Source organism: Elephas maximus, chromosome 3 (genome assembly GCF_024166365.1).
Source record: "Elephas maximus indicus isolate mEleMax1 chromosome 3, mEleMax1 primary haplotype, whole genome shotgun sequence".
Taxonomy (NCBI): Eukaryota; Metazoa; Chordata; class Mammalia; order Proboscidea; family Elephantidae; genus Elephas; species Elephas maximus.
Genome location: NC_064821.1, coordinates 10,181,865 through 10,198,986, shown reverse-complemented (window position 1 = coordinate 10,198,986; position 17,122 = coordinate 10,181,865). Strand labels below are relative to the sequence as shown.

At 43.1% G+C, this 17,122-nt stretch overlaps 1 protein-coding gene across 1 annotated transcript in view; it reads right to left on the bottom strand.

Annotated features, from left to right (window-relative positions):
• Positions 1-427: 427 nt before the first annotated feature.
• LOC126072016 (zinc finger protein 699-like) overlaps positions 428-17,122 on the bottom strand; it is a 29,743-nt gene continuing 13,048 nt past the window's right edge. The window contains exons 4-6 of the mRNA XM_049876612.1: positions 7,943-8,069; positions 6,686-6,836; positions 428-2,490 (exon numbers count right to left, since the gene is read on the bottom strand). Of these exons, the coding sequence (XP_049732569.1) occupies positions 1,113-2,490; positions 6,686-6,836; positions 7,943-8,069 (1,656 nt within the window). The 3' untranslated portion in view covers positions 428-1,112. The remainder of the gene's footprint in view (positions 2,491-6,685; positions 6,837-7,942; positions 8,070-17,122) is intronic.

Genomic DNA, 17,122 nt, shown 5'->3' with positions numbered 1-17,122 from the left:
AACATCTCTCCAGTGTCACTACTCAAATTTCATATGTGTAGTGAAAGCTTTCCCATATGGGTAAATTAGAATGTCTTTGAAAATATGCAGAGGAAAACAAAAACTTCCCCACATTCCTTACACTTACATGGTTTCTCTGCCATGTATCTTCTTTCAGGTAGACAAAAAAAAAATAATAATAAAATAAGAGATTAAAGCCACCCCCCGTTACTTAAACATATATTGTTTCTCTCCAGTGTCCTTCTCAGATGTGTTCCAAAGGATAAGGGGCATCTGAAAACGTTACCACATTCCTTACATTTATAAAGGCTCTCTCCATTTGGAATTATTATATGATTAGTGAGGTTTGAGGGTTCACAAAATAATTTCCCACATTCCATGTTATCTTAGTTATCAAGTGCTGCTATAACAGAAAGACCACAAGGGGGTGGCTTTAACAAACAGAAATTTATTTTCTCACAGTTTAGGAAGCTAGAAGCCAAAATTCAGGATGCCGGCTTTAGGGGGAGGCTTTCTCTCTCTGCTGGCTGTTGGGGAAGGTCCTTATTCCTTGGCTCTTTGGTGATCTTCATGTGGCTTAGCATGTGTCTTCCCCCATCTCTGCTTGCCTAATCTTTTTATCTCTCATAAGAGATTAACTCAAGACATACCCTATACAATCCTGCCTCATTAACGTAACAGAAAACTCATTCCCAAATGGGATTATAAGCACAGGCATAAAGGTTAGGATTTACAAAACATATTTTGGGGGGACTCAATTCAATCCACAACCAAACCCATTGCTGTCAAGTCGATTCCGACTCACAGTGCCCCAATAGGACAGCGTAGAACTGCCCCATAGAGTTTCCAAGGAACACCTGGTAGATCTGAACTGCCAACCTTTTGGTTAGCAGCCGAACTCTTAAACCACCACGCCACCAGGGTTTCCTAATCCAAAATATGTATATTAAAAATGTTTCTCTCCAGGGTGATTTCTTATGTATTTAGTGAGGGATAAGGAATAACTAATGGCTTTCCCACATTCCTTACGTTCATATAGGCTCTCCCACTGTGAAATTATTTATGTTCAGTAAGCACTGGAGACTGACTAAAGACTTTCCCACATTTCCTACTTAAGGCCTCTCTCCATTGTGAGTTCTTATATGTGCAATGAGGTCTGAGGAACAACTAAAGGTTTTGTCACTTTCCTTACATTCATAACGCCTCTCTCCACTGTGAGTTCTTATATGTCTAGTGAGACTTGAAGAATGGTGAAAGGCTTTTCCACATTCCTTACATATATAAGGCCTCTCTCCACTGTGAGTTCTTATATGTATAGTGAGATGTGAGGCCTGACTAAAGACTTTCCCACATTCCTTGCATTCATAAGGCCTCTCTCCACTGTGTGTTCTTACATGTTCAGTGAGGGATGTGGCATGACTAAAGGCTTTCCCACATTCCTTACATTCATAAGGCCTCTCTCCACTGTGAGTTCTTATATGTTCAATGAGGTTTGAGGACTGATGAAAGGCTTTCCCACATTCCTTGCATTGATAAGGCCTCTCACCACTGTGAGTTCTTATATGAATAGTGAGGCTTAAAGAATGACGAAAGGCTTTCCCACATTCCTCACATATATAAGGCCTCTCTCCACTGTGAGTTCTTGTATGTATAGTGAGGTGTGAGGACTGACTAAAGGCTTTCCCACATTCCTTACATTCGTAAGGCCTCAATCCACTGTGAGTTCTTATATGTCTAGTAAGGCTTGAAGAATGACGAAAGGCTTTGCCACATTCCTTACATATATAAGGTCTCTCTCCACTGTGAGTTCTTACGTGTGAAGTGAGGTGTGATGACAGATTAAAAGTTTTGCCACATTCCTCACATTCATAAGGCTTCTCTCCACTGTGAGTTCTTATATGTTTAGTGAGGCTTGAAGAATGACGAAAGGCTTTGCCACATTCCTTACATTTATAAGGCCTCTCTCCACTGTGAGTTCGTATATGTGTAGTGAGGTAGGATGACCGGTTAAAAGCTTTGCCACATTCCTTACATTCACAAGGCCTCTCTCCACTGTGAGTTCTTAGATGTTTAGTGAGGCTTGAAGAATGACGAAAGGCTTTGCCACATTCCTTACATATATAAGGCCTCTCTCCACTGTGAGTTCTTACATGTGAAGTGAGGTGTGATGGCCAACTAAAGGCTTTCCCACATTCCTTACATTCATAGGGTTTCTCTCCTGTAAGAGTTTTCCCAGGAGTGTTGAGGTAAGAAGGACAACTGCAGGCTCCTCCACGTTCCTTACACTGATACACATTGCAGCCAGAGTGAGATCTGATCTGATGCTTAAGTGATGAATGATCCACCCAGGATTTTCCACACTCAAGGCATTCAGAAGGATATGCTTCCATAGAAGTTCTTCTGAGCACAGACGGATTTGAAATTTGGCTGAAGGTCTCTCCACAATGATGGTCTTCATTACTTTCACAGAGGTTCTCTACCATACACCTTCTGTTAAAAATAGGCAGCATGCAGTTAGATATAAATTTGTTACCATTTCACCATTACCATACAGAGTAAACATGTTTTGTTTTGTTTTGTTGCCTAAATTGTCTCATGTTTCATAGATTAAATCACCTGGCACAGATTTTACCATTATTTTGATTATGCTTCTAAAATATGGGTCCCGCTGCTAATTGTATACATGTGAAACACATTTCAAATATTTGATCTAATTTACATTTATGAAAATATTGTACTGTGAAAGTTCTGTAAACACACAATATTTAGGGCTGGTTTTACATACATAGATAAGATACCTAAATGGCACAAACGGTTTGTGCTCGGCGAGACCTTCAAGGTTGGTGGTTTGAACCCACCTAGCAGCACTGCCATGAGTCAGAATAGACTCGACGGCAAAGGGTTTGAGATCAACACATATAAATAGGAACCTGGTGGTGCAGCAGTTAAGTGGTTGGCTGCTAACTGAAAGGTTAGTGATTCGAACCCATCAGTGGCTCCATGGGAGAAAGATGTGGCAGTCTGCAACCATAAAGATTACAGCCTGTGAAACACTATGGGGAAGTTCTACTCTGTCCTATAGAGTTGCTATGAGTCAGAATTGAATCATCAGCAATGGATTTACATAACATATATATTTATATAGATAGATATATGTATATGTATTACGTGCATACACACACATCTCACACCTCAGCTGTCAGTTTGTCATACTGTGGTGGCTTGCATGCTGCTGTGATGCTGGAAGCTATGCCACCAGTATTCAAATACCAGCAAGGTCACTCATGGCAGATGGGTTTCAGCTGAGCTTCCAGACTAAAACAGACTAGGAAAAAGGACCTGGCAGTCTACTTCTGAAAAGAATTAGCCAGTAAAAACCTTATGAATAGCAGCAGAACACTGCTGCTGGAAGATGAGCCCCTCAAGCTGGAAGGCACTCAAAACACGATGGGGGAAGAGCTGCCTCCTCAAAGTAGAGTCGACCTTAATGATGTGGATAGAGTCAAGCTTTTGGGACCTTCATTTGCTAATGTGACAAAACTCAAAATGAGAAGAAACACCTGCAAACATTAATAATCAAAACTTGGAACATATGACATGTGAATCTAAGAAAACTTTAAGTGGTCAAAATGAAATGGAACACATAAAGATTGATATCCTAGGCATTAGTGACCTGAGATGAACTAATACTGGCCATTTTGAACCTGACAATTACATGGTATCCTATGGCAAGAATGACAAATTGAAGAAGAATGGTGTGGCATTCATTGTCAAAAAGAACATTTCAAGATCTATATCGCAGTACCACGCTGTCAGTGATAATACTCATATGCACATAAGGAAGACCTGTTAATACAATTATTATCCAAATTAACGTAAGAACCATTAATGCCAAAGATGAAGAAATTGAAAATTTTTACAAAATTCTTCAGTTTGAAATTGATCAGACATGCAATAAAAATGCATTGCTAATTCCTGGTGATTGGAATGCAAAAGCTGGAAACAAACCAAAAAAAAAAAGGATTGGTAGTTGGAAAATACGGCCTTGGTGATAGAACCGAGGCTGGAGATTGCATGATAGAATTCTGCAAGACCAACAACTTCTTCATTACAAATACCTTTTTTCAACAATACAAACAGTGACTATACACGTGGACCTTGCCAGATGGAATACACAGGAATCAAACTGACTACATCTGTGGAAAGAGATGATGGGGAAGCTCAATATCATCAATCAGAACAAGGCCAGGGGCCAACTGTGGAACAGATCGTCAATTACACATACACAAGTTCAAGTTGAAGCTGAAGAAAATTAGAGCAAGTCCACGAGAGCCAAAATAACAACCTGAAGTATACCTTACCTGAACTTAGAGACCATTTCAAAAACAGATTTGATACACCAGACAAGTTGTGGAAGGACATCATACATGACGAAAGCACAAGGTCATTAAAAAGAAGGCAAAAATGAATGTCAGAAGAGGCTTTGAAACTTGCTCTTTAATATTGAGTAGCTAAGGCAAATGGAATAAATGATTAAGTAAAAGAGCTGAACAGAAGATTTCAAAGAGGGAGAATTGAGAACACAAAATAAAGTATTATAATGAAATGTGCAAAGATCTGGAGTTAGAAAACCAAAAGAGAAGGACATGCTCTGCATTTCTCAAGCTGAAAGGAGTGAAGAAAAAATTCAAGCCTCAAGTTGCAATACTGAAGAATGCTATGGGCAAAATATTGAACAACGCAGAAAGCATCAAAAGAAAATGAAAGGAATACACAGAGTCACTGTACCAAAAAGAACTGGTCAGTGTTCAACCATTTCAGGAGGTAGCATATGATCGAGAACTGATGGTACTGAAGGAAGAAGTCCAAGCTACACTGAAGGCATTGGTGAAAAACAAGGCTTCAGGGATTGACGGAATACCAATTGACATGTTTCAACGAATGGATGCAGCACTGGAAGCGCTCACTCATCTCTGCCAAGAAATTTGGAAGACTGACTAGAAGAGATGCATATTTGTGCCCATTCCAAAGAAAGGTGATCCAACAGAACGCAGAAATTATCAAACAATACCATTAATATCACACACAAGTAAAATTTCGCTCAGATAATTCAAAAACAGTTACAACAGTACATCGACAGGGAACTGCCAGAAATTCAAGCTGGCTTCAGAAGAGGATGTGGAACCAGGGATATCACTGCTGATGTCAGATGGATCTTGGCTGAAAACAGACAATACCAGAAAGGTATTTACCTGTGTTTTATTGACTATACAATGGCACTGATTGTGTGTGGATCATAACAAATTGTGGATAACACTGCAAAGAATGAGAATTCCAGAACACTTAATTGTGCTCATGAGGAACCTGTACATAGAACAAGAGGCAGTGATTCGAACAGAACGAAGGGACACTGAGTGGCTGAAAATCAGGGAAGGCGTGTATCAGCATTGTATCTTCTCACCATACTTATTCAATCTGTATGCCGAGCAAATAATCAGAGAAGCTGGACTATATGAAGAGCACAGTATCAGGACTGGAGGAAGACACTGATAACCTGCAATACGCAGATGACACAACCTTGCTTGCTGAAAGAATAGGACTGAAGCACTTATGGATGAAGATCAAAGACCACAGCCTTCAGTAGGTATTACACCTCACCGTAAAGAAAACAAAAATCCTCACAACTGGACCAATAAGCAACATCATGATAAACTAAGAAAATACTGAAGTTGTCAAGGATTTCACTTTACTTGGATCCACAATCAATGTCCACGGAACCAGCAGTCAAAAAATCAAATGATGTACTGAATTGTGCAAATCTGCTGCAAAAGACCTCTTTGAAGTGTTAAAAAGCAAAGATGTCACTTTGCAGACTAAGGTGCACCTGACCCAAGCCGTGGTATTTTCAATCGCCTCATATGCATGCAAAAGCTGGACAATGAATAAGGAAGACCGAAGAACTGATGTCTCTGAATTATGGTTCCGGTGGAGAATACTGAATATACCATCGACTGCCAGAAGAACGAACAAATCTGCCTTAGAAGTAGAGCCAGAACATTCCTTAGAAGTGAGGATGGCAAGACTTCGTCTCACGTACTTTGGACATGGAAGGACGATTCCCTGGAGAAGGATATCATGCTTGGTAAAGTAGAGGGTCAGCAAAAAAGAGGAAGACCCTCAAGGAGATGGACTGACACAGTGGCTGCAACAATGGGCTCAAACATAACAATTGTGAGGATGGCGCAGGACCAGGCAGTGTTTCGTTCTGTTGCACACCGGGTCGCTATGAGTCTGAACTGACTCAGCAACACCTAACAACAAATAACTAGAACGTTATATGTACGCATGTGTATAAACACACACACAAGCACACATGCACACACATGTATTTGTTCTTAGGTGCTGTCGAGTAGTTTCCAGCTCACCGTAATTCCATGTGACAGAGCAGAACTGCCCCATAGGGTTTTCTTGGCTATAATTATTAGGGAAGCAGACTGCCAGGTATTTCTCCCACAAAACCCACCGGGCAGGTTCACTCTACCAATCTTTTCATTAGCTGTAGAGTGCTTAATCATTTGTGCCATCTGGGTTCCTTACATATATATACGTAAATATTTTAACGCCATGATACCTTCTTAATACTCTCTTCTGACGCACTGCTGCCTCTCAAGTGAATGACACTCACCTCACATGTGTGTTCCGGTTGGTGTCCTGATCTTCACTGCCATGTGATTCGTAGATTTCTCCTACCATGGAGAACCAGGTGTCATTTTTCATGAATCGTACTATTATATTTTCACTGGATAGCTTTTCTCCGTCATTAAGGTTTCGAGAAACTGACCCAATGATTTAAGGTGAGGTTCACAATATGAAACAAAAAGGAAAGGAGTTACTCAGAGGGAACAGACAGCTGTGAGAAAAGAAGACTTTGACACATTTTGCTATTTCAGTACTTTGGCAATGGTCAGAAAGCAATTTACCAGGAAATCCTTCCACGAAGACTATGAGTGATGGTGACACTGATAGGGTACAATTAGAAGAGCAGAGTAGAAAGTTATTGGACATACTGCACAGGGAACATTAAAAGAGGAAAAGGGGATGGTCCTTCCCCATGAACACAGGTGTGTTAGGATTGAGGAAAGTCAGAAAATCAAGCTCAGGTATCTGTGCAGTACATGTTCCCTAATCCCAAAGAGACTCTTTCTAACGGATTTATTCAAATCTCATTCCCTCCATGCAGTCCTGGTCCTTCAAAGGATTCTTGCCTCCTGGTGCCCAGGACACAGTGGCCCTGGACAAGTGCTCTCTGCACTCTCCTCAGGTCTTCCTCTTGCTACTCAGGGAGAACACATGGGTGCAGTTGCCATGGTGCTCGTGGAGAAAGGCATATCATGTGGGAAGACAGGGAAGAGCAATGAGCACTTAGGTCTTCCTCTAGCCACTCTCGGAGAACACATGGGTGCAGCTGCCATGGTGCTCATGGAGAAAGGCGTATCATGTGGGAAGACTGGGAAGACAGGGAGGAGCAGTGAACACTTCCCTGACCCTGAGCCAACACTCTGGTATTCCGAGGCTCTGGAGATGGGCAGGTGTGAATGTAATTGTAGCAAAACAATCCCATCAAATTTCCTGACAAGGTCCCGGAGACCACAAATATGCTCTCTGTGCACCAGAGAAACTCCTGAAGTCAACACTCACACTTTCGACATTCAAAGAGCCTTGTGGCTCTTAAACACAATTGAAATGAGAAGTCAGTTTAACGTGCCGAGCTTTGTATTCACGGGGAAGCCGGGACACGCGTGCTCCAGCGAGCAAATGACCAGACTTGTCTCATTTAACAGTGTATTTCTACTCCTCGGCCCACATACTAGAGTGACATCGATGAGTATGACATATTTGGTCACTAAAGAATAAATTTAAAGGAAAATGAGGCCATCCATACCTATTGAGGCCAGGTTTCTGAAGGTCTCCATCATCACATCTCTGTAGAGTTTCCTCTGAGAAAGATCCAGCAACGCCCACTCTTCCTGGGTAAAGTTCACAGCCACATCCTCCACAGCCACTGCGTCCTAAAACATCCCACATATTCTGGTTCAGCAAGGGACCTCGTACTCCAACGTGTGTGAAAGGAAGGATGAGGCTGACGGTCCTGGGAACTGAGATTTCAAGGGGATTTGACACAGGGTTCTGTGTTCCACTAAGGTCTACTCTAGGGTTTGGCCATCAGCCTCATCCCTTCACTGTCTACATTCACTTCCTCAAAGACTGCATCTTGTCTCACAGATTTAACAACAGTTCCACCACAATGAGCTTCTCTCTCCTCTCTCCACAGTCTGGCTGTGACCAGCTCCAGTCTCATTCCTCTCTAGCTTTATGGTCTAGAACAGTCAGAACACACAGCATAAATCAAAGAAATGCTCTACGATGAAAGCCGTATTTCCACATTCAGATCATTTCTTCCTTGTGGGGGGGAAAAAAAAAACTTCACCTCCTTGCACAGAACCCAGCAGAATATTTAACAAGACGTGAAGCACAGTGTGAAAGTTGGATGAGATGTTAAACAACTGGGAAACACTGCAGGACTGGCCATTTTTCCTTTGGCCCCTCACCAGCCATGGGAAGCCCGGGGGCCTGCACAAACAAAATGGCAACCCAAGGCCCCGAGCTCCTCGTATTTTCTTAAAGAACTCCAGGTGATCAGGAGCTGACAGGACCATCTGCTGACCTGCTGAAAAGAGATTGTCATTTTGGGGAATTATGAATTTTTCCGTGTCTCTCACCGACTTTTCAATAACACTATGGTTGCGCTGTCACACACTCGGTCCCTTCACGGAGACAGACGAAGGTACTGATGAGGTAAACGGAGCTCAGGTGAGAGACACGAAACAAGAGAATCCAGGTGCCATCACAATTTTCAAACTTTGAGACCCAAAGCTACCTGCTATACAGCAAGTAGCAGTGACTGCTCCCCTCAACCAAGACCCCCACACGAACACACCCTGTCATAAGACGACAAAGAGCCCAACCTCTGAAGAGCCAGAACAGCGTGCCCTTGGATTTGCTGACTGTGTACAAGAGGTTAAGTTTCACGTTTTCTAGTAAGTTCCCTGAAGTGGAGGGGAGTTAGCTGTTAACTCCTCAGGCATCCTAGGAAACAGAGCCTTACATAGCAACCCTCTAAGTGCTCCACTCCAAAATGCTCTCACATCTGCTGCCCTGAAGGCACACAAGCATGACTACCTGAACCCTGACCCCTGGCATCCTCTGGGCATGTAGCGAGGAGACAAAAGGCTGCCATACTGCACTCCTAATGCTACAATTTTGCCGGACAGCCGAGAAGCTGTGGAATAGACAGGCTCTAAGGTGAAGCGACCTGTCAAGGTCGTCCCTAATCAATCCTGGTATGACAGGGTCACAGCAAACTTTGATCCAGGGCCACATGCAAAAATCTCCTCTGCGGTGGGCCAGGTTCCATACTTCAAGGTCACCAAAAAAACCTTCACTTCTATTTCTACAATATATTCATGACAAAATGTTGCATATATTGAGCAACTACAATATTTGAAGGGATTTGCAAAACAGCTTTCGCCACACCAGCTCATTTATTCCCCAGGCCTCTCCTAAGCCAACATTGCTTCAGACAGGTCATGGCTGGAGAAAGTTACACTCAGTGAATCACGGGCCCCACATTGCCCAGACGGTAGGTATGTTGCTGAGCCAGGGTCAGAAGGCAGGTCAGTGTGCTTAAGGGACTAAATTCCTGACAACTACACTTCTGTTCATTCACCGACAGTGTGTGTGCCTGTTATTCCGGCTGCTGGTCCTCAACTACATGGGTGATCTGGGGCCTGCTGGGTACCGGAGGGAGGAGACAAAGGAAACACCCTATTCAATTCAGACAACCTGGAGCTCTTCTCCTGGCAGAGCCCCGTGTCTCAGGCAAGACTGCTTCCCTCCGGGCCCTTACATCTGGCTCTTTCATTTATTAAAATTGATTTAGGTAATACCGACACAGAGCCTACTTCACACGGGCAAAGGGGATACAGCACTGAGCAAAACAGAACTACCTGGACACACAGGGATCATAACTTCTCTGGGTGTGGGCAGTAAATAAAAGAAATATAATGCCAAGTTTCCTGGGTGACCCAACTAGTTAAGTGCTTGACTGCTAGCCAAAAGGGTGACAGTTCACAGCCACCCAGAGGTTCCCCAGAAACGGGCCTGGCAATCTACTCTGAGGGGTCACGGCCTTCAAAACCCTACGGAGCAGCTCCACTCTGCACATGTGGGGTCGCCATGAGTCGGAGTTGACTTCACAGCAACAACAACAACACAATCTCGCCTAAGTTCTGTGAAGAACGGAACACGGTCGGGGATAAGAGGTAACAGGGCATATTTACCTTTAGTGAGTCGGTGCAGGGAGAAGCAAAGTCACCACCTTAGGAAACACCAGCTAGTGAAACTGGGCTCGGTAAGGGGAAAAAAAAAACTGCACTTTCAATTCTAAAACCTTGGAAGCGCTCTGTCATGATTCTGCAAACACTCATACAGATTTCAGATGCTCATGGACTTCAGCCTTCAGCGACTCCCAACGTAGAGGTGCAGGAGTCAACGAACACCACTGACCTTCACGGCCGGGAAGGGAAAGACTCACTCGTTATTTCCCGGGTGAAAAGGCCTTTAGCAAAGGGTAAGCATGTGAACTGGGGCACTGGAAGAATAAAAGCAGCATGGATAAATACTACCAAGAAAGTAAAAGAAAACAGTCAATAGTAACGACACAAAACACAAACCAAGACTTTCCAGTTTGGATCCGAAATGTAAAGAGCATCACGCTCATCCTCAAGAAAAAAGCTGAACATACTGAACTCAGAGTATTAAGGTCACAGGGCAAAGGACTGCCCCCGAACCCGGAGGGATACGTAGGCAGATCCAGAGAATCGTTCCAGGGCAGAAGTCCAGGAGCAGAACCCACCGCTAGGATCAGGACCAGAGAGGGAAGCCGTAAGGTGTCACCAAGGAACTGCTGGAGGCTTGGTGTGGACAAGCTTCAGGATGAAATATGCCAGGAGCCATCTTAGGGGGACCCACACAGTTTTGTGAGTTTTACCTCCATGATCCCTGCCAGGTCCTCAGTGTGAAGATCAGAGAAAAATTCCCTTCTGCGGCCAGTAGGGGTTGGAGGCAAAGTAGCCATTTGGAAACTCACCCAGAGCATTCTGTCCCTCACAAGGCCTGCTTTCAAGGGAAACTATGTTACCCACATCTACAGCGTCACTATGAGTCAGAACCAACTCTACGGCACCGAACAACAACCACAGACCTGGAGTAGGGAAACACCCAGCCTCAGCCCCATCTGGCTTCCTGTCTCACCACAGTGGGGAAGGAGGAAGCAGAGAAGCACTGGTGAGTCGCTGCCCAGGGGGCACACAGGCAGATACAGAGACTCATTCCAGAGCAGAAGGCCAGGAGCAGAATGCCTACATGTCCCTCCGGTTTGGGGGGCAATCGTATGGCCCATGACCTCAGTAGCCTGATTAACTAAAAACAACGATCAGAGCTAAGACTTGAAAGGTACGAAGGAATGACCCAAGGGATAGCTGAGAAGAGACTGTTCCAGGAGGAGGAAACACCAGAGCACAGGCCAGCAGGTAGGAGTGCTCCTGGTTGTTTCAGGGAGGCCCAGACCCCAGCACGACCCGAGCAGAGTGAGATGCTGGAGAGTGACTGCAGAGAAGTCTAGAGACGGGATTGGAGCCGGTGCGCATACCAGTACGCATACCACGTTCTGGGGAATGTGCTGGCTTCTGAACGCTCCAGCTTCTCATGTGAGTGAAATGCAGAGCAATTTCACACTTTGGGTCAGAGATGGAAAATGATATGGCAGCCCTTACAGAATTTAAAGAAGTTGTGTGTGGGGGCAGGTGTAAAAGCTGGGAGGTGTGTTAGAAGGTTACGGCCATAATCAGATAACAAATGATGAAAACGGGCATATACAAAAACTGCATCAAAAAATGTATGTGCTTGGAAGGTCAGCTGAATTGGACTGGACTAAAAGCAAAGAAGTTTCCGGGATAAAATCAATACTTCAAAGGTCAGCGGAGCAGGGGCGGGGGTCTGGGGAACATGGTTTGAGGGGACTTCTAAGTCAGTTGGCAAAATAATTCTATTACGAAAACATTCTGCATCCCACTTTGAAATGTGGCGTCTGGGGTCTTAAATGCTAACAAGCGGCCATCTAAGATGCATCAATTGGTCTCAACCCACCTGGAGCAAAGGAAAATGAAGAACACCAAGGCCACACGACAACTAAGAGCCCAAGAGACAGAAAGGGCCACATGAACCAGAAACCTACATCATCCTGAGACCAGAAGAACTAGTTGGTGCCCGGCCACAATCGATGACTGCCCTGACAGGGAGCACAACAGAGGACCCCTGAGGGAGCAGGAGATCAGTGGGATACAGACCCCAAATTCTCATAAAAAGACCATACTTAAGGGTCTGACTGCGACTGGAGGAATCCCAGCGGCAATGCTCCCCAGACCTTCTGTTGACACAGGACAGGAACCATCCCCGAAGACAACTCATCAGACATGAAAGGGACTGGACAGTGGGTGAGAGAGAGACGCTGATGAAGAGTGAGCTAATTATATCAGGTGGATACTTGAGATTGTGTTGGCAACTCTTGTCTGGAGGGGGGATGGGAGGATAGAGAGAGAGGGAAGCCGGCAAAATTGTCAGGAAATGAGAGACTGAAAGGGCTCACTCAATAGGGGGAGAGCAAGTGGGAGACGGGAGTAAGATGTATGTAAACTTACGTGTGACAGACTGATTGGATTTGTAAATGTTCACTTGAAGCTTAATAAAAATTAATTAAAAAAAAAAGTATGTGCTGAAAATGTCGACACTTTTCTAGTAAAAAACAAGGATACCCATTATTCCATTCCTGTTCAACGTTATCCTAGAGGTTGACGCCAACACATAGCAAAAGAGAAAAAGGAGGAAAAAAACGTAAAGAAGTAAGAATGTTAAAGATAAAAGAAAAAAAAAATCAAATCTGTATTTTTAGGTTAAATAATTGTATGGTATACAGAACCCCCAAAGGTGGTACAGATGATTATCGGACTGAGAATATTTCAGATTACAAAATAAATATCAAGGTAAGGTTTCTTTTAAATATTCCATTTATATATACTAGTGCCAAGCAGTTGAGAAATTAATTTTAAAAAGATTAACACACATTTTTAGTAAGGATAAAAGGAAACTCTGGTGGCAGAATGGTTAAGTTCTATGGCTGCTAACCAAAAGGACAGCAGTTCAAATCCACCAGGTGCCCCTTGAAAATCCTACAGTGCAGTTTTACTCTGTCCTATAGGGTCGATACGAGTATTAAAAAAAGAGTGTAATTCAACAGTCCCAAACTGAAAGGAACCCAAAGTCCATAGACAGGTGAATGGATAAACAGGTCATGGGACGCCCATAACGTGGAATACCACTCAGCAATAAGGAAGGAACGGCACACACAGGCCTCAACACGGCTAAGTCTGCTGAGCGGAAGATGCCAAAGACCACACCCTGTATGATTCCATTTATGTAAATCCAAGCTGATCCGGAATGACAAAAGGCAGATCGGTGATTGCCTGGAGCCCCAGCCGGTGCGGAGGGAGCCTGGCCCATAACAGGGCAGTGAAAAATCGAAATTTTCTGTCTTGACTGTAGTGGTAGTTTTGCAGTAAATACACAATTGTCAAGACTAAACTGCATACTTTAAATGTATGAACTTTATTTTACATAATTATTCCTCGATAAAGCTGATAAGGAAAAAAACGGGAGTGTAATTACTAGGAGGTCCTAATAAGGAAATTATTACACATTATTAAGCGACATCCAAATAGACTGAGTAAATGAAAAGATAGGGCATGCTCACAGACAACTGTTCTCCACAAATTGATCGTTATTTCCAATGCACTTTCATAAAATTCCAACCAATTTAGTTTTTTTAAACATCACAAAAATTCCTTCAAAAATGTATATGTTATCACAAGTGTTCACAAGTAGCCCAGGTATTCTAAGGAACGAGACCTGGGCTTGTCCACATACACCATATATAAAATTGTATTCGTATGTACTTATCTTATAAATGGGGCCATAATACATTACACAGAACAGTATCATTACTGGCATACGTAAAAAACCAACGGAAAAAAACGAAAAGGCCCATAAGGCCCATCAGTCTCTATGGAACGTTGATTCATGACCCAGCTAGCACTGCAGGGCAGTGACAGAAAGCACTCACACTTTAATATGTGGGGGAGAGTCGACTAACTGGAGTCCCTCAGTTACATAAATGATGAAGTGTTCAGCTACTATGCAAAAAGTTGGAGGTTGAAGGCAAGGTACAGGCACCTTGGAAGAAAGATCTGGCAACCTACTTCTGAAAAATCAGCCATTGAAAATTCTAGGGAGTGCAGTTCTACTCGGAAACACTCGGGGTCACCAGAAGTCAGAATCGGTATAAGACAAAAGGTTTGTTTTTATCAAGTAATTATCTAATTCGAATAGTCTATTCCTATGTGCTCCACAGGAAACCCTGGAGGCATAATGGTTAAGTGCTACAGCTGCTAACCAAAAGGCTGGCAGTTCAAATCCACCAGGCGCTCCCTGGAAAACCTATGAGGTGGTTCTACTCTGTCCTATAGGGTCGCTATGAGTCAGAATCGACCCGATGGCAACGGGATGTGCTCCATCCATATGCAAAAATCAATTCCAGGTAGGTCAGCTTTAATTATGAAAATATTAAATTTTTAATACTTTTAGAAGTTATAACCAAATGATCTATGACATCAGAACAAACAGAAGAAAAATAAGATTAAGATGTGAAGAGAAAGACTGACACATTCAACCATATTAAAATTCACAACTCATCAAAGGGCAGGGAACATAAGTGAGGAGATAAGTAACATTGGGGGACATTTTCCAAAGTTTATAAAGAAACCCTAAAGGTCACAGAGATAGAAATTAACAGTAGTGGAGAGATTAAGGGACCTGAACAATAAAATCAAAGTAAGATACTGTTTTATACACTGATTACATGAACAAAAATTACTCCATTAGATAAGCAGATGGAAACAATAAAATATACATGCATACTCTGTGGGAAGGAAGGTCTGTAAAACGCATCAGGTCGTTTAGTAAATCTGAACTTGGGTATGGTGTGCCAACTCAGCGATTTCCCCTCACTAGAGTGACCGCGCAAGAGCGCTTGGGAGTTTGGAAAGAGGATGAAGAGAGTAAAAGCAGCAATAGTCACAAGAGCAAACGTTACATCTGAACCACCCAAATCCTGCCAGCTCTACTGTGTGTAAGTAAATTCTGGCCCACTCATACAGTGGGAGCACACGTATACAGCAAGACAGCAACCCATCGGACAATACAGAGATAATGGATTAAGACCTGGGTGTCACATTTACAGTGTTATGGACTGAACTGTGTCCCCCAAAAAATATGTGTCAACTTGGCTAGGCCATGATCCCCAGTATTGTGTGGCTGTCCACCATTTTGTCATCTGATGTGATTTTCCTGTGTTATAAATCCCATCTCTATCATGTTAATGAGATGGGATTAGCAGCAGTTATGTTGATGAGATAAGACTCAATCTCAAGATATAAAGGAGAGATGCAAACAGGGAGATATGGGAACCTTACCCCACCAAGAAAGCAGCACTGAGAGCAGAGCGTGTCCTCTGGACCCGAGGTTCCTGCGCCAAGAAGCTCCTGGACCAGGGGACGATGGATGACAAGGACCTTCCTCCAGAGCCGACAGAGAAAGAAGGCCTTCCCCTGGCGCTGATGCCCTGAATTCAGATTGCTAGCCTACTAGAATGTGAGAGAATAAACTTCTCTTTGTTAAAGCCATCCACTTGTGATATTTCGGTTATAGCAGCACTAGATAATTAAGACATACGGATACTTCTTAGATGTAACCAAACACCCCAAGGGATTGGTTTCCTAGGTTTGAAGGATTAAGGACCACAGTGTTGTGGGACATCTCAGTCAATTGGCATAACACAGTTCACAAAGTTTATGTTCTACATCGTAGTTTAGTGCGTAGTGCCTGGGGTCTTAAAAGCTTGTGAGTGGCCATCTAAGATACAACTGTTGGTCTTTACTCGTCTGCAGCAAAAGAGAAAGAAGGAAACAAAAGACCCAGGACTAAAGACATGAACCACGGCCTCATCTACCCTGAGACCAGAAGAACTAGATGAGATGGTGCCTGGCTACCACTACCCACCATTCTGATCAGGGCCACAACAGATACACCCTGGTAGAACGGGAGAAAAATGTGGAATGGAATCTCAAATTCCTAAAAAAAAAACAACAGACTTAATGAACTGGTTGAGACTGGGTAATTCCCAGGACTGTTGCCCTGAGATACTCTTTGAACCCTGAACTGAAATTAGCCCGTGAGGTCACCTTTTATCTAAGTAACAGATTGGTTCACAAAATAAAGAATATCTCCTATGAGTACTGTGCTCCATTAAAAAATCATCTATAAGAGACCAAACTTTGGTCAACAATTATTTTAAAATGAAGATGAGAATACAAGGGGAGAAGGAAACTAGATTGAAGGAAAGGGGACAACCAGAACAGAAATACTGAGAATATTCATGAATTATGAAGAATGTAATGAAATGTCACTGAACAACTTGTGTAGAAATGGTTGAATGGGAACCTAAACTGCTATGTCAACGTTCACTGAAAAAAACAACGTTCACTGAAAAAACAAAAACACGTTATTTAAAAAAAAAAAAAAAGGCTTGGGTGTCAAAGCTATAATAACTGTAAATAGTAATAACCTTCTCAAAGGCAGATAGCCATACCCTCCAGCCAGGAAGTAGATGAGATCAGGGTGGGATATCCTGGGAGGTCCTAAGAACTGACAAGGTCTAGTTATTACCAGGGATTTAGATGCCTGCCTGTCATTGAAAACACATGAACAGTTCATGCACTCCTTGTTTATGGGATAGTGGACAATAAAAGCTGGAAGCAATGGTTAAAACATGAAAGAAATGTAATTTTCATATAACAATTTTACAAAGTCATGTGCAAACCCCTTCATTTTG